Source organism: Zingiber officinale, chromosome 10B (assembly GCF_018446385.1).
Source record: "Zingiber officinale cultivar Zhangliang chromosome 10B, Zo_v1.1, whole genome shotgun sequence".
Classification (NCBI taxonomy): Eukaryota; Viridiplantae; Streptophyta; class Magnoliopsida; order Zingiberales; family Zingiberaceae; genus Zingiber; species Zingiber officinale.
The window spans coordinates 22,960,739-22,977,002 of NC_056005.1; the positions used below are offsets into that span (position 1 = coordinate 22,960,739).

General features: G+C 35.6%; 2 protein-coding genes across 3 annotated transcripts; one reads left to right on the forward strand and one right to left on the reverse strand.

Moving 5' to 3' along the window:
* Positions 1–201: 201 nt before the first annotated feature.
* Positions 202–11,814, forward strand: LOC122029636. 2 transcript variants are annotated; one of them, XM_042588707.1, is made up of 6 exons: positions 202–291; positions 366–471; positions 547–626; positions 692–927; positions 7,002–7,197; positions 11,360–11,814. In XM_042588707.1, the coding sequence occupies exons 1-6, from the start codon at positions 289–291 to the stop codon at positions 11,522–11,524; spliced, it is 786 nt and encodes a 261-aa protein (XP_042444641.1). In that variant the 5' UTR covers positions 202–288; the 3' UTR covers positions 11,525–11,814. The 2 variants fall into 2 exon arrangements, with proteins under 2 accessions (XP_042444641.1, XP_042444642.1); XM_042588708.1 differs by having other exon boundaries at positions 547–611.
* Positions 11,815–12,453: 639 nt separating this feature from the next.
* LOC122030618 lies at positions 12,454–16,028 on the reverse strand. Its single transcript, XM_042589837.1, has 3 exons — positions 15,624–16,028; positions 12,851–12,972; positions 12,454–12,752 (listed from the first exon to the last, which is right to left on the reverse strand). The coding sequence occupies exons 1-3, from the start codon at positions 15,970–15,972 to the stop codon at positions 12,645–12,647; spliced, it is 579 nt and encodes a 192-aa protein (XP_042445771.1). The 5' UTR covers positions 15,973–16,028; the 3' UTR covers positions 12,454–12,644.
* Between the last annotated feature and the right edge of the window lie 236 nt (positions 16,029–16,264).

Here is a 16,264-nt window from a genome sequence, read left to right on the forward strand (position 1 = left end):
TAACTTACCAGATTCTACAAGCCATTAAAATTTACGATTACTTTTTCCCGTTAACATTATAAATTATTTTTAAAAATATTAAGTTATCCAAGCGGATAACTGATGTTATTTTTAAATTTTTAAAATTTTTAGGATATTTAAAAGAATTAATAACGTTTTGGGGGGCAAAACTAGAATTTACCAATAAAAACAGGATAATTCTATAAATCGCCGATCTATCTGAAGTTTGCCCTTCTCTGCCGCTTCAGTCGTCCGTCTTGATTCCAGTTGCAGTCGAAAGCCCGCTTCATGGTTCGGAACAAGAACCCCCTCTCTCGATCTCGATCTCGATCTCGATCTCGAATAATCTTCGGTTTTGGACGCAGGATGCGGCCAAGGCGGCGTTGGTAACGGTGGAGGAGGAAGAAGAAGACTTCGAGCCTCTCTTCAATTACAACCGCGTCGAGCCCGTGGATCTCCTCGCCTTCCAGGGTTAGTTCCTGTTTTCTTCTCGCTTCACTCGAAGTCCATTTCTTGGCCGGCAAGTGATTTCTGTATTCCGCACAGATGACGCCTTCGATTCTTCCCCTATTGTCACCTTTGTCGAGCGCAAGAAAGCGTCGGATGCCTCCGTCAGTGCAAATAAGGTTCTTTCTTCACCGGTTGATCATTCTGGGGGAAATTGTCTTTGACAGTTCTAGTGGTTGTGTAGGAGGGGAACGTGAAAGGTAATTACGGAGCCACTGTGGTTGTCCTTGACGATGACGAGGAAGTAGATGGGAAAGGGAAGAAAGGCGGGGGTCGGGTGCCACCTCGTAAGCCTCCAAATTCGGTAAAGGGATTTGGTGAGAAGGCTAACAATGATGAGGATTGGCTGCCTCCGCCGCCCCCTAGGGTTCCAAACCCCAGATTAAAATCCCGAGAGGAGAAGACTCTCCAAGAGTTGCGGTATGATCTAATCCTTGTTTACCTGAGATTTTAGATATTACTCTTCTTTTCTTCTTCTTCTCTTGTATGAAGAATTGAATGCTAAAATTGGCGATCGAACATTTATGCTGTGCTTACTTCGAATTAGGGGAAATGTAAGATTGTGTTTACTTTGAAGCAAAGAAACATGAAGGAAAGGCAGGAGGAAATGGGAAAGTTCATTACAGAGACTAAAACTTAAGAATGATTATAAAGCTTATAAGTTTAAATTAAACATAATATAAAAGGACCTAAAAGTAATTAACTACCAGTTGAACAAAATATTAAATAAATTGAAAAATTAAGCACAACTTAAACTTGATCAAAGCTAAGTAACAAAGTTACATTTAATCTCCATTCATAAAAATATAGGAAACCTTCAAGTTGACCAGGGTTGGTTTGGCTGACTTTGGATAGGATAGAAGGGAGCAGGTTGTGAAGGTTGCCTCGTTACCCACACATCTGGCCGGATGAATGGAGCACGGGTTTGTTTGAATGAGCCTTGGCAGGTCCTAGAATGCCTGTCAAGGGCGTGAGCACATACCTCAGAGTAATCATCACCACCTGGACCTCACATCTCGGCACAGTGGTATGTGTAACCTGCCTGCTGTCCAAGTTAACCACAATATTTCCTTTAATTCATAATGCCTAACAGAACGTTGCAGCAAGGGAATCTCTGAAAAAATTTGGATATACAAAACTTAAAATGCAAGTAACTGTTAAGTATTTTAAAAAAGTCTTGAAAAATCTAATAATAATTAATCATATCAAAAATCGAATGTAATCATCACTTAAATAAAATCAATCTGGAAGATGTGAACCAGACAATAATTGAAAATCTTCAATGGATTAATAGACATTTGGATCAAAACTCAGAAAGTCTAGAAGCAATCATTCAAAACTAAGTAAAACTAAACTAAGTCGGTAATGTAATTCAAACTCCCTTTAATATCTGACTCACTTGTACAAGTGATTATGCAAAATAGTTAATTGAATCCCCAACCTAATAAGAATTAAGCCATTGTACAAAAAATGTGAAAAGAACCATAATATATGGCTCTCTTCTTGCCCCTTGAATCAACTATCTTATTTCCTATAAGTTGCTTCAAAACTTTATATGAATGCGGTATGTCACACCATCCTTTATAGATCAAAATCTTTTGGCTTTTATATAGCAACATCTACAAAATGTTAATGTAGATGAAATGAGAATACTAAGATGGATGTGTGAAGTTTAGAAATCATAAAACAAAATTACTAATAAGTGAAAAAGGTGGAGACAGTATGGGCATATTCAAACAGGCAATAGATTCTCTAGTTAGTAGAGTTAAATCTATTAAAGTGATAGGGTAGAGTGAGACCAAAGAAAAAAGAAAGTAATGTAATAAAAAAAAGTAATATGAATACTACTAATGATATAGCTTTGTATAGAGTAAATTTGATGTTAAAATTAATGCAGTCAACCCCAAATAGAGGGGGCAAACATGGTTGGATGGCAATGGCTCAAAGTTTGACTACTTAAACTGGCATTTGAATCACAATAAAGAACTGATATTGAAAATCCTATCTATCCAATCAACAAAGAAACAAATAGTTAATGAACACATGACTAGCCCAAAAGAAAGAAGCATAGTATAGCTTGAAATGGCAACATATTGTATCACGTATCACAATCATTTGAAAGCACAATGCTAAATTGACAGTCCTATATAGCACACATAGGTAGTTATCAGTTGGTGCCCTTGGAAAAGCTATTGCCTTTTTTTTATACTCATCAGGAGGGGGGACTAAGAAGGGGAAGGAGATTTTTTCTGTCTGTGCATAAGTGTATCGTTCGCAGAGGAAGATGAGGAAGAAATCATCATTGCTGGTTGATACTGTGTTGTAGCTAGGGCTTGCCATTTTAGAATGGAAATTGGGTGTCATGTCAATTGTGTATTAGTTCTGGTATTTTACTGGACTGCTTGCAAGCAATGTTTAAACATAGCCTTTGTAAAGAATTAATATACATTTGTGTCTTTAATTCACTCCAGGCTATATTTTCTTGGCTCATCTTCACTTGACCTTTGTTTACTTGCAGGAGATTTAGAAACATAAAAGATAAAATTATCAAAAGAAAATATAACATATGTAAATTATAGAATTTTACAGTATTATTCAAGCAACCCAATTAAGGAAATAAAAAAAAATCCGAGCATGGAACATGATATGCGAACCAGTTTCCTCCACTAAGAAAATTGCCAGCCCATGTGATAGAAAATCAGGTTGATATACCATAGATTTATAATCTGATTGTTTGATGATCTAAAAATTCAAAGAAATTGATTATTAATCATCAAATTTATTTCTTTTCCTTTTCTTTCCTCTTATGTTTGTCCAATTAAACATACAACTGCAAAGATACGCAAGTGCTGTTGGAACTGTGCTATTTTTGTTGATCTCACAAATGTTTGAAATTCTTTTGAGCTAAAGTCTAACAAACCTCAAATTGCTTCATCATTATTCTCCGTGGCACTCTGCTGTGTACTTTTTGCAATGTGTAAGGCTTGTTTAACTTCATGATTCCATTTAGCTTTGTAACTTTATTGCCTAATCATTTTTTATTGGATTGGAAGGGTAGTGTGTTTCCTGTTTTCAGTAGACAAGACTTCTGGAAGCTATGCAAATCTAATGTTGACTGCCTTCGGTAGAAGCTTTATTCTTTCCTTTCCTTTCCTCCATGTTTATGTAACTTAACTGTTAGACACACAGCATCCGATGGCCCCTTCATGTCAGCTACTAAGTCTTTCACTCTTTCATAATTTATAGCACACATAGGTGCTTATCAGTTGGTGCCCTCTGAAAAGCTATTGCCTTTGTTTTATACTGATTAGGAGGGGGAACTAAGAAGGGGAAGGAGATTTTTCTGTCTGTGCATAAGTGAATCGTTCGTAGAGGAAAATTAGGAAGAAATCATCATTGCTGATTGATGCTGTGTTGTAGCTAGGGCTTGCCATTGTAGAATGGAAATTGGGTGTCATGTCAATTGGGCATTAGTTCTGGTATTTTACTGGACTGCTTGCAAACAATGTTTAAACATAGCCTTTGTAAAGAATTGATATACATTTGTGTCTTTAGTTCACTCCAGGATATGTTTTCTTGGCTCATCTTCACTTAACCTTTGTTTACTTGCAGGAGATTTAGAAACATAAAAGATAAAATTATCAAAAGAAAATATAACATATGCAATTTATAGAATTTTACAGTATATTCAAGCAGCCCAATTAAGTAAATAAAATAAAATCCAAGCATGGAACTTGATATGCGAACCATTTTCATCCACTAAGAAAATTGCCGGTCCATGTGATAGAAATCAGATTGATATACCATAGATTTATAATCTGATTGAAATTTCATAGAAATTGATTATTAATCATCAAATTTATTTCTTTTCCATTTCTTTCCTCTTATGTTTGTCCAAATAAACATACAAGTAACTGCAAAGACACACAAGTGCTGTTCGAACTGTGCTATTTTTGTTGATCTCACAACTGTTGAAAGTCTTTGAGCTAAAGTCTAACAGACCTCAAATTGCTTCATCATTATTCTTTGTGGCACTCTGCTGTGTACTTTTTGCAATGTGTAAGGCTTGTTTAACTTCATGATTCCATTTAGCTTTGTAACTTTATTGCCTAATCATTTTTGATTGGATTGGAAGGGTAGTGTGTTTCCTGTTTTCAGTGGACAAGACTTCTGGAAGCTATGCAAATCTAATGTTGACTACCTTCTGCAGAAGCTTTATTCTTTCCTTTCCTTTCCTTTCCTTTCCTTTCCTCCATGTTTATGTAACTTAACTGTTAGACACACAGCATCCGATGGTCCCTTCATGTCAGCTACTAAGTCTTTCGCTCTTTCATAATTTATAGCACACATAGGTACTTATCAAATGGTGCCTGCGGAAAAGCTATTGCCTTTATTTTATACTGATCAGGAGGGGGAAATAAGAAGGGTAAGGAGATTTTTCTGTCTGCGCATAAGTGTATCATTTGTAGAGGAAGATCAGGAAGAAATCATCATTGCTGGTTGATACTGAGTTGTAGCTAGGGCTTGCCCTTGTAGAATGGAAATTGGGTATTAGTACTGGTATTTTGCTGGACTGCTTGCAAGCAATGTTTAAACATAGCCTTTCTAAAGAATTAATATACATTTGTGTCTTTAATTCACTCCAGGCTCGGTTTTCTTGGCTCGTCTTCACTTGACCTTTGTTTACTTGCAGGAGATTTAGAAACATAAAAGATAAAATTATCAAAAGAAAATATAACATATGCAATTTATAGAATTTTACAGTATTATTCAAGCAACCTAATTAAACAAATAAAAAAAAAAAATCCAAGCATGGAACTTGATATGTGAGCCATGTTCCTCCGCTATAAGAAAATTGCCAGTCCATGTGATAGAAATCAGGTTGATATACCATAGATTTATAATCTGATTGTTTGATGATCTAAAAAATTCATAGAAATTGATTATTAATCATCAAATTTATTTCTTTCCTTTTCTTTCCTCTTATGTTTGTCCAAATAAACATACAAGTAACTGCAAAGACACACAAGTGTTGTTGGAACTGTGCTATTTTTGTTGATCTCACAAATGTTTGAAATTCTTGAGCTAAAGTCTAACAGACCTCAAATTGCTTCATCATTATTCTTTGTGGCACTCTGCTGTGTACTTTTTGCAATGTGTAAGGCTTGTTTAACTTCATGATTCCATTGAGCTTTGTAACTTTATTGCCTAATCATTTTTGATTGGATTGGAAGGGTAGTGTGTTTCCTGTTTTCAGTGGACAAGACTTCTGGAAGCTATACAAATCTAATGTTGACTGCCTCCTGTAGAAGCTTTATTCTTTCCTTTCCTTTCTTACATGTTTATGTAACTTAACTGTTAGACACACAGCATCCGATGGTCCCTTCATCTCAGTTACTAAGTCTTTCACTCTTTGATAATTTGAATGGAAAGCATTAGTCACTCACTTGTTTGCTAACATATATGAAAATTTTGTCGCTGTGTATATGGTACAACACTTAGTTATATTTTGCAAGTGGCCTTCTAGCACTGTGCAGACAAATAAATGGTTCTTAAAGAGGGAAAACCATCTACATTTTTGAAGATTATGCAATATAATATTAAAAAAAAAAATTCTAAGTAGCCTTGTAGCACTGGGCAGACAGATAAATAAATGGTTCTTAAAGAGGAAAAGTCATATGCATTTTTGGAGTTTATGTAATATAATATTAAAAATTTAGCACACACCATGAACTGTGTCTTTTAGTTTGCTTAATACAAGTTCGTGAAATGCTAATTTTCTTTTATTAATTTCAACCATTTGATTTATATCTTCTAAATTTAAGACTATCATTCTGACATCTCAAGGAATTAGTGATTACTTCTAGAATTGAGTGTTTCTGTAAATCAACTATGATATAATTGGTCAGTATTCTTTCGCTTTGGGTCATTGAAAAGTCATTTTAAGCAACTCATGCCAATATGCTATAATGCGCTATAATATTTTGGTTTATTAAGCTCAAAGACTAAGAAGATCTGGCTTTTATATGCGTGATATGAAATTTTTCTTTGATAGAAGGAATTAGCAGACATGGGCATCACATCCACATTTAACCAAACTCAGTTCTAAAATTGATCTATAAACCAGCGATCAAGCTTCAGTTTGCAGTTATTCACTGTAAATATTCACTTATCAATGTGGCAGGGGCTGGATTTTTAAACTTTTTTGGTTGAAATGCAGTGATTAATTGTGTTTAGCACCCACATCAATGCTTTCTCAACATTAAACTACTGTCATTTGATGCTCTTTTTTTCCACTCGAATTCTATTTTAAGTTTATCTGGATAAGGAAAGTGCAAAAGTTTTATGTAATTTTTTTATGTCCAGAGCTTATCATTTTATTGTTATATTGTTCCCAGTTGATGAATGCAGTCATTCCTACCATTCAACAGACTTTAATACTTACAACTGTCTGTGGTTTTGTAATTTGATATGTTTTTCTCTCTAATTTGTAGATTACATAAGCAAAATCTAGCTTCGATTGCTCAGTCAGTGCAAGATGTACTGCATCATGTAGAGGAAGCTGAGATAGAGCAGCATAACAGATCAAGAAAACCCGTTGAGCAACCATCAAAAGAACAAATCCTAAGACAAAAGATAGTAATATCAATCCAAGACAAACTAGGACAAATGCAGTTTCGTGTCTATTTGGTAATGTTTCTTGCTCATGTTTTACTTTCTTCAAATGTTGCTATCTTATTATGGGTTACAGGTTGATCGAGGTTATATTGGCATATATTTTACTGTACCATACTGGATTTTAAAGGAATGCTATATTATGTATGAGTAACCAAGGTTTATTTTTTATCCTAGGGAAAGTTCAGTATTTGTGGAGTACAGTGCTTAGAGGTCTGTGTCAATATTTTGGGTTTATATGTATTACAGTGTATTCTAAGCATGATTTTTCCTTCAACAATATTGTATTATGAATATTGGGATAATAATATTGGATTATTATTTGATAAAATCTCCTTTTATAATTATAAATAATATTAGATTATTGTATCTCATTAGGTTATTAGTAATTAATAAATCACATTTTTCATATAGAATTACTAAATATTACTAAAACTACATTATGATGTGATAAAATCATATTTATTGATATAATATTATCTTATATATTATTATTTGATCGCATCAGCTCCATTTATAGGTGGGACTTGCCATCTCAGTTAAATCCAAATCGGGTTTTATATGAAAGTGATTTTAAGCAGTGATCAAGAGAAATATATTGTCTCCTCCAACCATAATCTTTTTTGAGAGACATTGATAAGAGTAAGGCAGTTTCAAGCCTACTATTAAGGATCTAGATCTAGCTTGTGAAAGATCATGAGCAGTGACAAGATTGAACGATTATCCCTTAACCTTGCATAAATCTTGAGGTTGTGAGATTGTGTTTTGAGTTAGAATTGATGTGAGTGACTAAAATTGTCACTCCCTCGCCCATGTGTTTATTAGAATTTAAAAAATTCAAGCTGAAATCAGTGAAAAGTTAGCTATATTGGTCCAGTTTTCTCCCCTCAAAATTTAACTAATTTGACCGTATCTCAATAATATTCTTTTTTTTTATTTTGATTTAACCTTGAACAAATTGCCAGCTTATTTGTATTGGAATCAAATTTATTTCCTAGCTAATTTCTTCCAAATTGTATTTTTTTAAAAAATCTTTTGATTAGGCTTTGTAAGATGACCAATTTCTCAATAAATATTGAAAGGGCCTTTGCTAATGCCAATACGATATCTTTATTGCTAACTACCCTTTTTGGTACATCAATTGCAGACTTATTCATGAAGTCGATAGGATTCTAGGCCCAGATAACTTTATTGGTTTCGGGTTGTTTTTGTCTTAGACTTTTAAGTAATAAAAATATATATTTTTAAAATGTGTAAAATACTCAAAAAGATAAACCCAATGGGTTGATGTGTGACATGGTCTTTCAGTGTGGCTCCCAAGTTACAATAATTTTATCAGTTTGAAATAATTGTAACCAAATACAACCCCTTATTATACTTAAGGTTTACCTCCATTTGCTGCTTCCTTATTTGTTCTTCATCAAATGTCTCCATGTAATTGTAAATCAGACAAATTTGTAATGTCATCATTCGTGCTAAGTACTTTGCATTGGACTTTATATTGATACTTGATAGCGTCCTAGGAGTGTCAGAGTAGATTGGATGTCCTTCTATGATGAAAGACCTTATCAACAACCTGAAGGTCCTTTTCAATTTCCATCACTAGTTATTTTATGGATGAGCCTATTGAATGGATGTTTTGATGCCTCATTGAACCAGATGGTGGCATTGCTTTCTTGCTGCTACTTGCTAGCAGCAAAATAGATGGATTGGGCTCTCTAGATTGACCTTGGAATATCTAATTTTCCCAGTTATTATCAGATGCTGAAAACATCCAACACAGAAAGACTGGATTACCTTAATGGCAAAGAGGTAGGAAAAGTGGGAGGACAGCTCCCTTTCCTAGTTTACTTTGAATTTAAAGGGTGCAAAATTAAGAGAGTGAAAGATCGTTAATTTTCCAACATGTCCTTTCTGTTTATAAATGTCCATTGGACACAGAAGGAGAGAAAAACGAAGGGGGGAAAAGAAAGAAAAATCATTTAGACAAGTGATTCATTAACAAATGCGACTGGCTTACTGATGCAGTCTCTGTTATTAAAATATTATTAAAGTATTTACCTTTATCTGGATTTCTTGTCTCTTGTCTAAGTTTGGCATTTCTTACCTAAAAGAAATTTGATCTTTCTCTCAATTTCTCTCTCTCAAATGATAGTCCATCTGATTTTTATTCGAACTTCACAATCCATGAGTTTTTTTTTTCAAATTAACTTTGATTTCCAATACACTTGGGGCATTCATTTCAAATTTATCTATTTGATATATAATTGATCCTTGAAGTATGTGAGAGAATAATTTCCTATTGTATAAATCTAATCTTGGTACTATTACTTGGTTCACCCAATAGTTCCAAGTAAAGTCTGGAACAACCTGTGAGAAAATTTCAATCTCACTAACTGACTTTATTTCAGCAAATCAAGTTTGCTCATGCCCATCATGTCATATCACTCAAAATACTCTCCGATGTGGCAATCAAAGTGAAAAATAGTTTAGGATTTAAATATTTTATGATGTCCTTGAGTCACTTAGATTTGTGATTTTGACTATAATGTACTCACACATAATATTGGGAGAGACTGGCATGAACCTTCTCCCACATAATCCTATAGTTATTAGTGAAGATATATGTTAGACATTGGTGATATTCTTGACGAGTTGACACAGATAGGGTTGTGATTACTCAGTGCAGGACTCTTGATTTTGTTAATTCAGATAGTAACTAATCAAGAGGGATTTTTGGTGTTAAGATGTGATCAAATGAAATTGTGGTTTGTTGAGACAAAAGTTTGATGGAAGGAGTTTTGGGGGAAATAAATTATTGAAAATGAATTTAAATTATCAATAAAATTAAATAGTAGTAATTTCTTTGAATGATTGTGATTGTATTGTATTGATGGGAGCAATTCTGCTATTGAGATTACCATCTGTTCTGTTCTTGACCAATCTAATGAAATTTGTACTTTATAGATCTGAAATTTGTACTTTTATAGTATTTTACAATTTTCTTTAAGGAATCAAATGAATTGGATTCCAATGTTTCTTTTTTCTATCACGACCTTCTCAATTGCTATTGCATTTTTCTAATCCACAAACTCAGTTACATTGAGGATGCAAGGATTGAGTCTTTAATGGTCACTTCGACACAATTGTTTTGGGATGGTGGAGGGGGCGAGATAAGGCTAGCCAGTCCCTACTGTAGTATTGGTCTGGTCTCTTAGCGAGAGACTTGGAATTTTGTGGTGGCTGCTTTGGCTAACAAACTACAGAGATGGGCAACAGGAGATGATGACAATAGGACATATAGGCTGTAACTACCACTACTTGTTTGAGGACAAATTAGTCATTGTGACAGCGTGTCATAAGATTGGGTCAAATGATGTTATCTGAATTTCATGGGGTGTTGAGGTAGAGAGTGAATTTGCAGATGGGGCACGTGCTGCTCAGGTAATCTGTGATGTTCTTCCTGTTGATGAGCACCAAATGCATTCTGAGGGTGAATGAACACTATGGAATTCTTTTATGGAATCACAAGAGGGAATGAGATGTGTATTGGGGTTAGCAAGCATAATGTGGCCTACTATCGTTTGATATGATACAAGTTTTTGCCCGAGTTGGCAATCTCATGCCTAGGGAAGATAGGAGGAAGTAGACAACTTATCCAACACTCAATTTGTCTTAATGGCAGATCTAAGATTTTTTCATATAGGTTTCTAAACCTAAAATGAAAGGGTAGTCTGGTGCATAAAGCTCCCATCAATACGGAGTCTCGGGAAGGGTCTATTATACGTAGCTTTACTCTACTTTGCAATTGGCAGTTTTCAAGATTCTAACCTGTAACCTCTAAGTCACACGGCACTACCGTTGCGCTAAGGCTCCTCAACTTTCTATAACCTAAATAATATCATAAATCTAGATGAGTTATACATGCTCAGAGGAATAGGAGCAACTTGGCCATTACTTTAATTTGAAAAATTAAAGAGAGACATAATATTTATCAGGTTTGCTGAATTGTTGCAAGTGTAACTGTTCTTCTAATCATTGTTTTTTTCCCCACTTTGTCTAAGCCTAACTAATCCTTGAATGGCTTTTATCCTTTCTGTCTTTTGAGACTCAGTTGTGTTTTTGTTGATAAAGTAATTGTTTAGAACTTAAAGAGGGGCAATCGTGTACATTGCAGGATGAAAATTTTGATAGGCTTTTCAAATTGTATGCTGAAAAGGTACAAGTCAAGCTAGACAAGTTAGTATTCTCTTTCGACGGAGAGAAAGTTAGTTCAAATGCGACACCTGAAGCCCTTGGCATGGAGAATGACGATATCATTGAAGTTTATGATAAATCATAGAACCGTTTTGAATCAATGGATGGCAGAAGTGTAAATCAAGAGTGCTGAACTATGATCCCAATATTTTGCTAGTTGAATTCTGCAATAATATGCAGATTTTTTTGTGGTGGCTGTCAATTTGACGCCAAGGCCAACGATGGAGTGATATGATGGTACAGTAGAAAAAATCTCTTGATTGTGGCAGAAAGTGATGCGTGTTCTTATAACGTAACATAAAGCTCATCTGTCGTGTTTCTTTGCACAATTCTTGATAGTGTTTATGATGGTGAAACGATGACAGTCATGGCCAATCTACAATAGCGAAAAGCTCTCATGCGTTTAATTAGTTATTTGTTCGCTTCCAAAATGAGCATGAAGTAGCATGAGAGCTTGAGATCTAAGTTTTTTGAGGTTCATTCTCCGTCGGGTTTATTCCCTCGTGTGAAGGCGGTTTGGAATATGATTTACTTTCATTCACGTCGCCGTGGGATCGGCGGGAGGAACGAAACCAAATTTTTTTTTTTCATTAAGCTATTTTTTTTCAAAAAAAAAAATAATCACTAGAAAGAAAGATAGTAAAATAAAAGTAAAGAAAATATTTAAATATTAATTTAGAAGGTCAAAAGTAAAATATTGCTGTACGATCTTTTGCTTGGAGAGAATTTTAATTTTCACAAATATATTTGTTAAATAGATTTGAAAAAGATAATAATTTCGAATTATTTTGAGTTTGATTAAAATTGAGTTTATTTGGATCTGTATTTTATTCCATAATAAAAATTCTATACGGCCTAAACCGTCGTGACCATCTGGAACGATTGTATCAAATGGGTGGACAATTTGACTAGCTCCAGAAGTAGTTTTTACCATTGATGAATCTATAAAAATTTTCATAGAACACCTCGACATTTGGAAAATTATACCGTTGGCTCAAAACCAAACAAAGGAAATTAGAATTCTATTTATAATGTAGAAATTTCTTATCTTAAAATTTGATGAGAAAAGAGAACTACATAATTCAACAATGTCATGCCAAATATATTTATATCCTCTAATTCCAAACATGCAAAAAGAGCAACTAAAGGATGTGCAGGGACAATTGTAACCGTATTGAGCACCCTCGACGTCCACAATTTGCTTCTTAGGTTGTGACGAAGAGCTTGCCACGAGCATAGTACCTTTGGCATAACTTCTTCAGCGACGCGACAGAATGCTGCATTCGATTTAGCGTCGTATCCCTGAACATGGCCTGTAGGATAAGTTTTCTCAGCTATGAACCAGTGCATCAGGAAACAGAAACATATTGACAAAACACTATTAACTAATTACAGAGTGCATAAAGGATACCTGATAATCATCACCATATTTTTCAATTAACTTCTCAACATGAACGCGTTGCATAAAAGTCAGTGGTTGAGTAGGTGCTACTTTTCCATCCCTACGCATCTTCCCAAGCGCAGACTTCAATTCTGCATTGTTTGAAATCAAGTCGAAGGTAAATAATGGAAACGCAATCAAATTATCTGGAAACAAGTTTGATTTCCATGAAAGAATAGTTTTCTGAACTATATGCAGCATGAATCTACACAACCCACTAAACATTTCCTAACACTGAAAAAAAGAGACAGATGAATTAGCAACAAAATACAACAACAACAATCAAGTCTTTTCCCCCTAGAAGGCGTAGTTTAGTTTCCTAAACAATAAACTTATGTCTTTGAAACTAATATCTCTCAGTTGATTGAGATGGTTGTGTGCAGTTCATATTGGGGTAACTGGGGACGTAACAATTAGTGTGAAGGACGATGCAGGGGGGCCATGCTCTAGTTTACAGTGAATATATGCTCAATTTACACTTGAATCAAACTGTTTCCTGCCTTTACAAGTCCCAAGCCTTCCTCTCCTTCCAAAGAGCTCTAAATCCTAATAACACAGTAAAATCTTAATCAAGAAGGCATTAACAGTTAATCACCACAGCAGCATCTCTAGAACTGTGGAACTAGAGTCAGGCACATTAAAGATTTGGTAACTTAAATGCTAGAATCCCACGATAATCAAGAAAAGATAGCTCCTTTCCTGACTACTTGAGTCCTTAGTCAAGTACATCAAATCATCACGACGGTGGAACAATCTCATAGTAGTTCAAGAGGGTAAAGATGTGGCTCCATCATCTCAACAACAGGAAGGCATGATGACAAAATTGTACAGATCCAAGTTCCCATACTACAAGAAATAAAAGAATCCTTCTGCGAATTAAGCTGAAGCAAGCACTTCTTTTACCAGCCACAAACACCAGATCATGAGAACATTCTGTAGCTTCACCTAGTGGAAAAGTGACCTAATTAAGCTGATGAAAGAACTTTTACCAGCCACAAACACCAGATCATGAGAATGTGGCTGTAGCTTCACCTAGTGGAAAGGATGTGACTTTGGTTTATAAAATTTGTAGCAGATGTGTCAGACAAAGGGGAGATTTACAAAAGCTCCCATTGTTGTTTCAGACCCTCCATTCAAATCACAAAAATGTGGTAAACTATTGACACTACAACAGATTGGAACCACCCAAGCTTACCAACAGAAGTTTGAGCACTTGACCAGTCGATTAGAGCAGTTCCTTAAATTCTGAACAAGAAGTTGACATTTTTGTATGTGGTTTCTTCCCCTAATTTCTGCAGAAGTGCAACCAACAGACCCCAAAATCCCACTGAAGCTACGAACTCAGCAAGTCTATAACAAAACGAGGGCTGGCACCAAATAATCGAGTGGGAACAGTAGAACCACATAAATAACACAGTGGCCATCTGTGATAGCACAATCAACAGTAAAAGTGGCTACCCGTACAAAAGCTATTGAAAGGAGTGTAAAGGGGTTGTGCATTTCCTGTAATGGCCAGTTCAGTCACACCCAATTATACAAGAAACTATTTTTGCTAGGACAGCCAACTTGGAGCAACAAGTATGGATATTTCTTGTTGTTTTCATGGTTGTCACTAGTGCTAAGTTGATCTTTGATAGCATTTTTCAAGTTGCATGGCTTACTCAAAACAAATGTATGATCGGGACCTAACTTCACCAACATCTAGATGTTATTGTTCAAATTAAGTGGGACCACTCTCAAGTTCAGCTCCATAACTCACATATTAATGATAGGTAAAACAGGTTACCAGGCTAAGAATTGGTATGTATCTCATATGCTTTCTAGGAGGTCAACTTTTCATTGCCTATGTTGGACAGAAGCACTATAATGGACACTTGGACATATTGTGGACCAAGCAGCTTTCATTACATGTGGCTCACTTCCAATGGAGGCTTCTGCTTGCTTCCCTTTGTTGTTGAAGATGATCACAGTGCAAAGGGGAACATGGTGATACCCCCACCCTTCCAGCCAGGGAGCTCAATCTCATATTTTGTCCAGTGGAAGATGTATGTGCTCATGTTCTAATCAGTAGGTAATTTTCTGAATTGGGATATCTAACTGAAATATTGTGAATTTATATATTCTAGGAGTTACAGAACATGGTTTTTAGTTATTGAGAACCACGACAACTGTATCTAAGTAGCTAACCGTTCTCTAATTTGTTTCCAGAAGAGGGATTGTACCAGTTATCGAATCATCTTTTGAGTCATCCTAACACATCAGTTATAGCAAAGTACCATTGATTAGTCATAATAGAGAAAGTCAGAAATAGTTCCAATGATAAAAACCAGATACTCTATTGCACCAAAGCCGCAATAGATGCATTTAGTATGTGTGGGCATCTTCACCAGGTAACAAAAGGATAAATGCTTAGAACAAGGTTGTCAAATCTTACTACAGTTAGAAATCAGAACGGAGCAAATACGAGGTGGTTCAACCTTTATGCATTAAAGAAAATTTAAAATCTACGTACAAAGGGACCGTGTAAAGGCACAACAACATACCTAATTTCCCAACTACAATAAAAAGCTAGAACTTGTAAATGGCAAAACCAAGGACATTATTGTTTGAAAATACGAAATCATGTTTAACTGTAAAACAATTGAACTTTTAAAAGCAATCTAGCAGTCCAATCAAAGGGGGAAAAAATCTGTGAAACGTAAAAGCAAAATGTAAACGAAAAGCATGTGTTATATCAACTAACCATCGGATTCAAGATCGCTGCCGCTGTCAATTGAGTCGAACTCCGAAACAGGAGCAGATTCACGGTCAGGGAGCTGGAGAGCGGGGCACTCTGCGATCTGATGAGAGAGCGACACGGCGCTACGGATATTGGGGTTGGAGACTACGCCAAATGTCCTGTAGTTACGGATGACGCTTCCCTTGGCGTCCCACTCCCTCGTCCCTTCCTCTCCGGCATCCGCGTCCCCGTCGGGGGCAGCTAGAGCCTTCGGGATGATGCATACGGGCTTGAAGAGACCGGGTTTCTTGCGCGGAAGCCCGACGCGAACTTTAGCATGGGATTTCTTGAACTTCCTCCGTGATCTACCCATTGCTGGCTCTGGCTGCCGGCCGCGTCAGGCTCTGCTTTTTATAGCGGGCTGTCGCTAGGGTTTCTTGCCTTTATAGTTGGTTATTTCATGTAATGACCATTAATATATATAAAAACCAAATTATGAATTTTATAATTCTCCCGACGATTACTATTTTTATTTTTATTTTTTTATTTTTTAAGTTGATATCATTTATCTAATTTAAGTCATTAATTGCTGGGATGATCAATCTGAACTTATCACAACACAGCGGACTAAGGGGTAACAAGCTTGGCGTCATCTCACAGCAGGT

Bases quoted from the DNA above. Each gene is read 5' to 3' on its own strand.
- LOC122029636 (XM_042588707.1), top strand. The intron at 472-546 runs GTTAGTTCCTGT...TATTCCGCACAG, and splicing joins GGATCTCCTCGCCTTCCAGG to ATGACGCCTTCGATTCTTCC. The intron at 627-691 runs GTTCTTTCTTCA...GTGGTTGTGTAG, and splicing joins CCTCCGTCAGTGCAAATAAG to GAGGGGAACGTGAAAGGTAA.
- LOC122030618 (XM_042589837.1), bottom strand. From the start codon at position 15,972: ATGGGTAGATCACGGAGGAAGTTCAAGAAATCCCATGCTAAAGTTCGC. The intron at 12,973-15,623 runs GTTAGTTGATAT...CAAACAATGCAG, and splicing joins CAGCGATCTTGAATCCGATG to AATTGAAGTCTGCGCTTGGG. The intron at 12,753-12,850 runs GTATCCTTTATG...CTTATCCTACAG, and splicing joins AATATGGTGATGATTATCAG to GCCATGTTCAGGGATACGAC.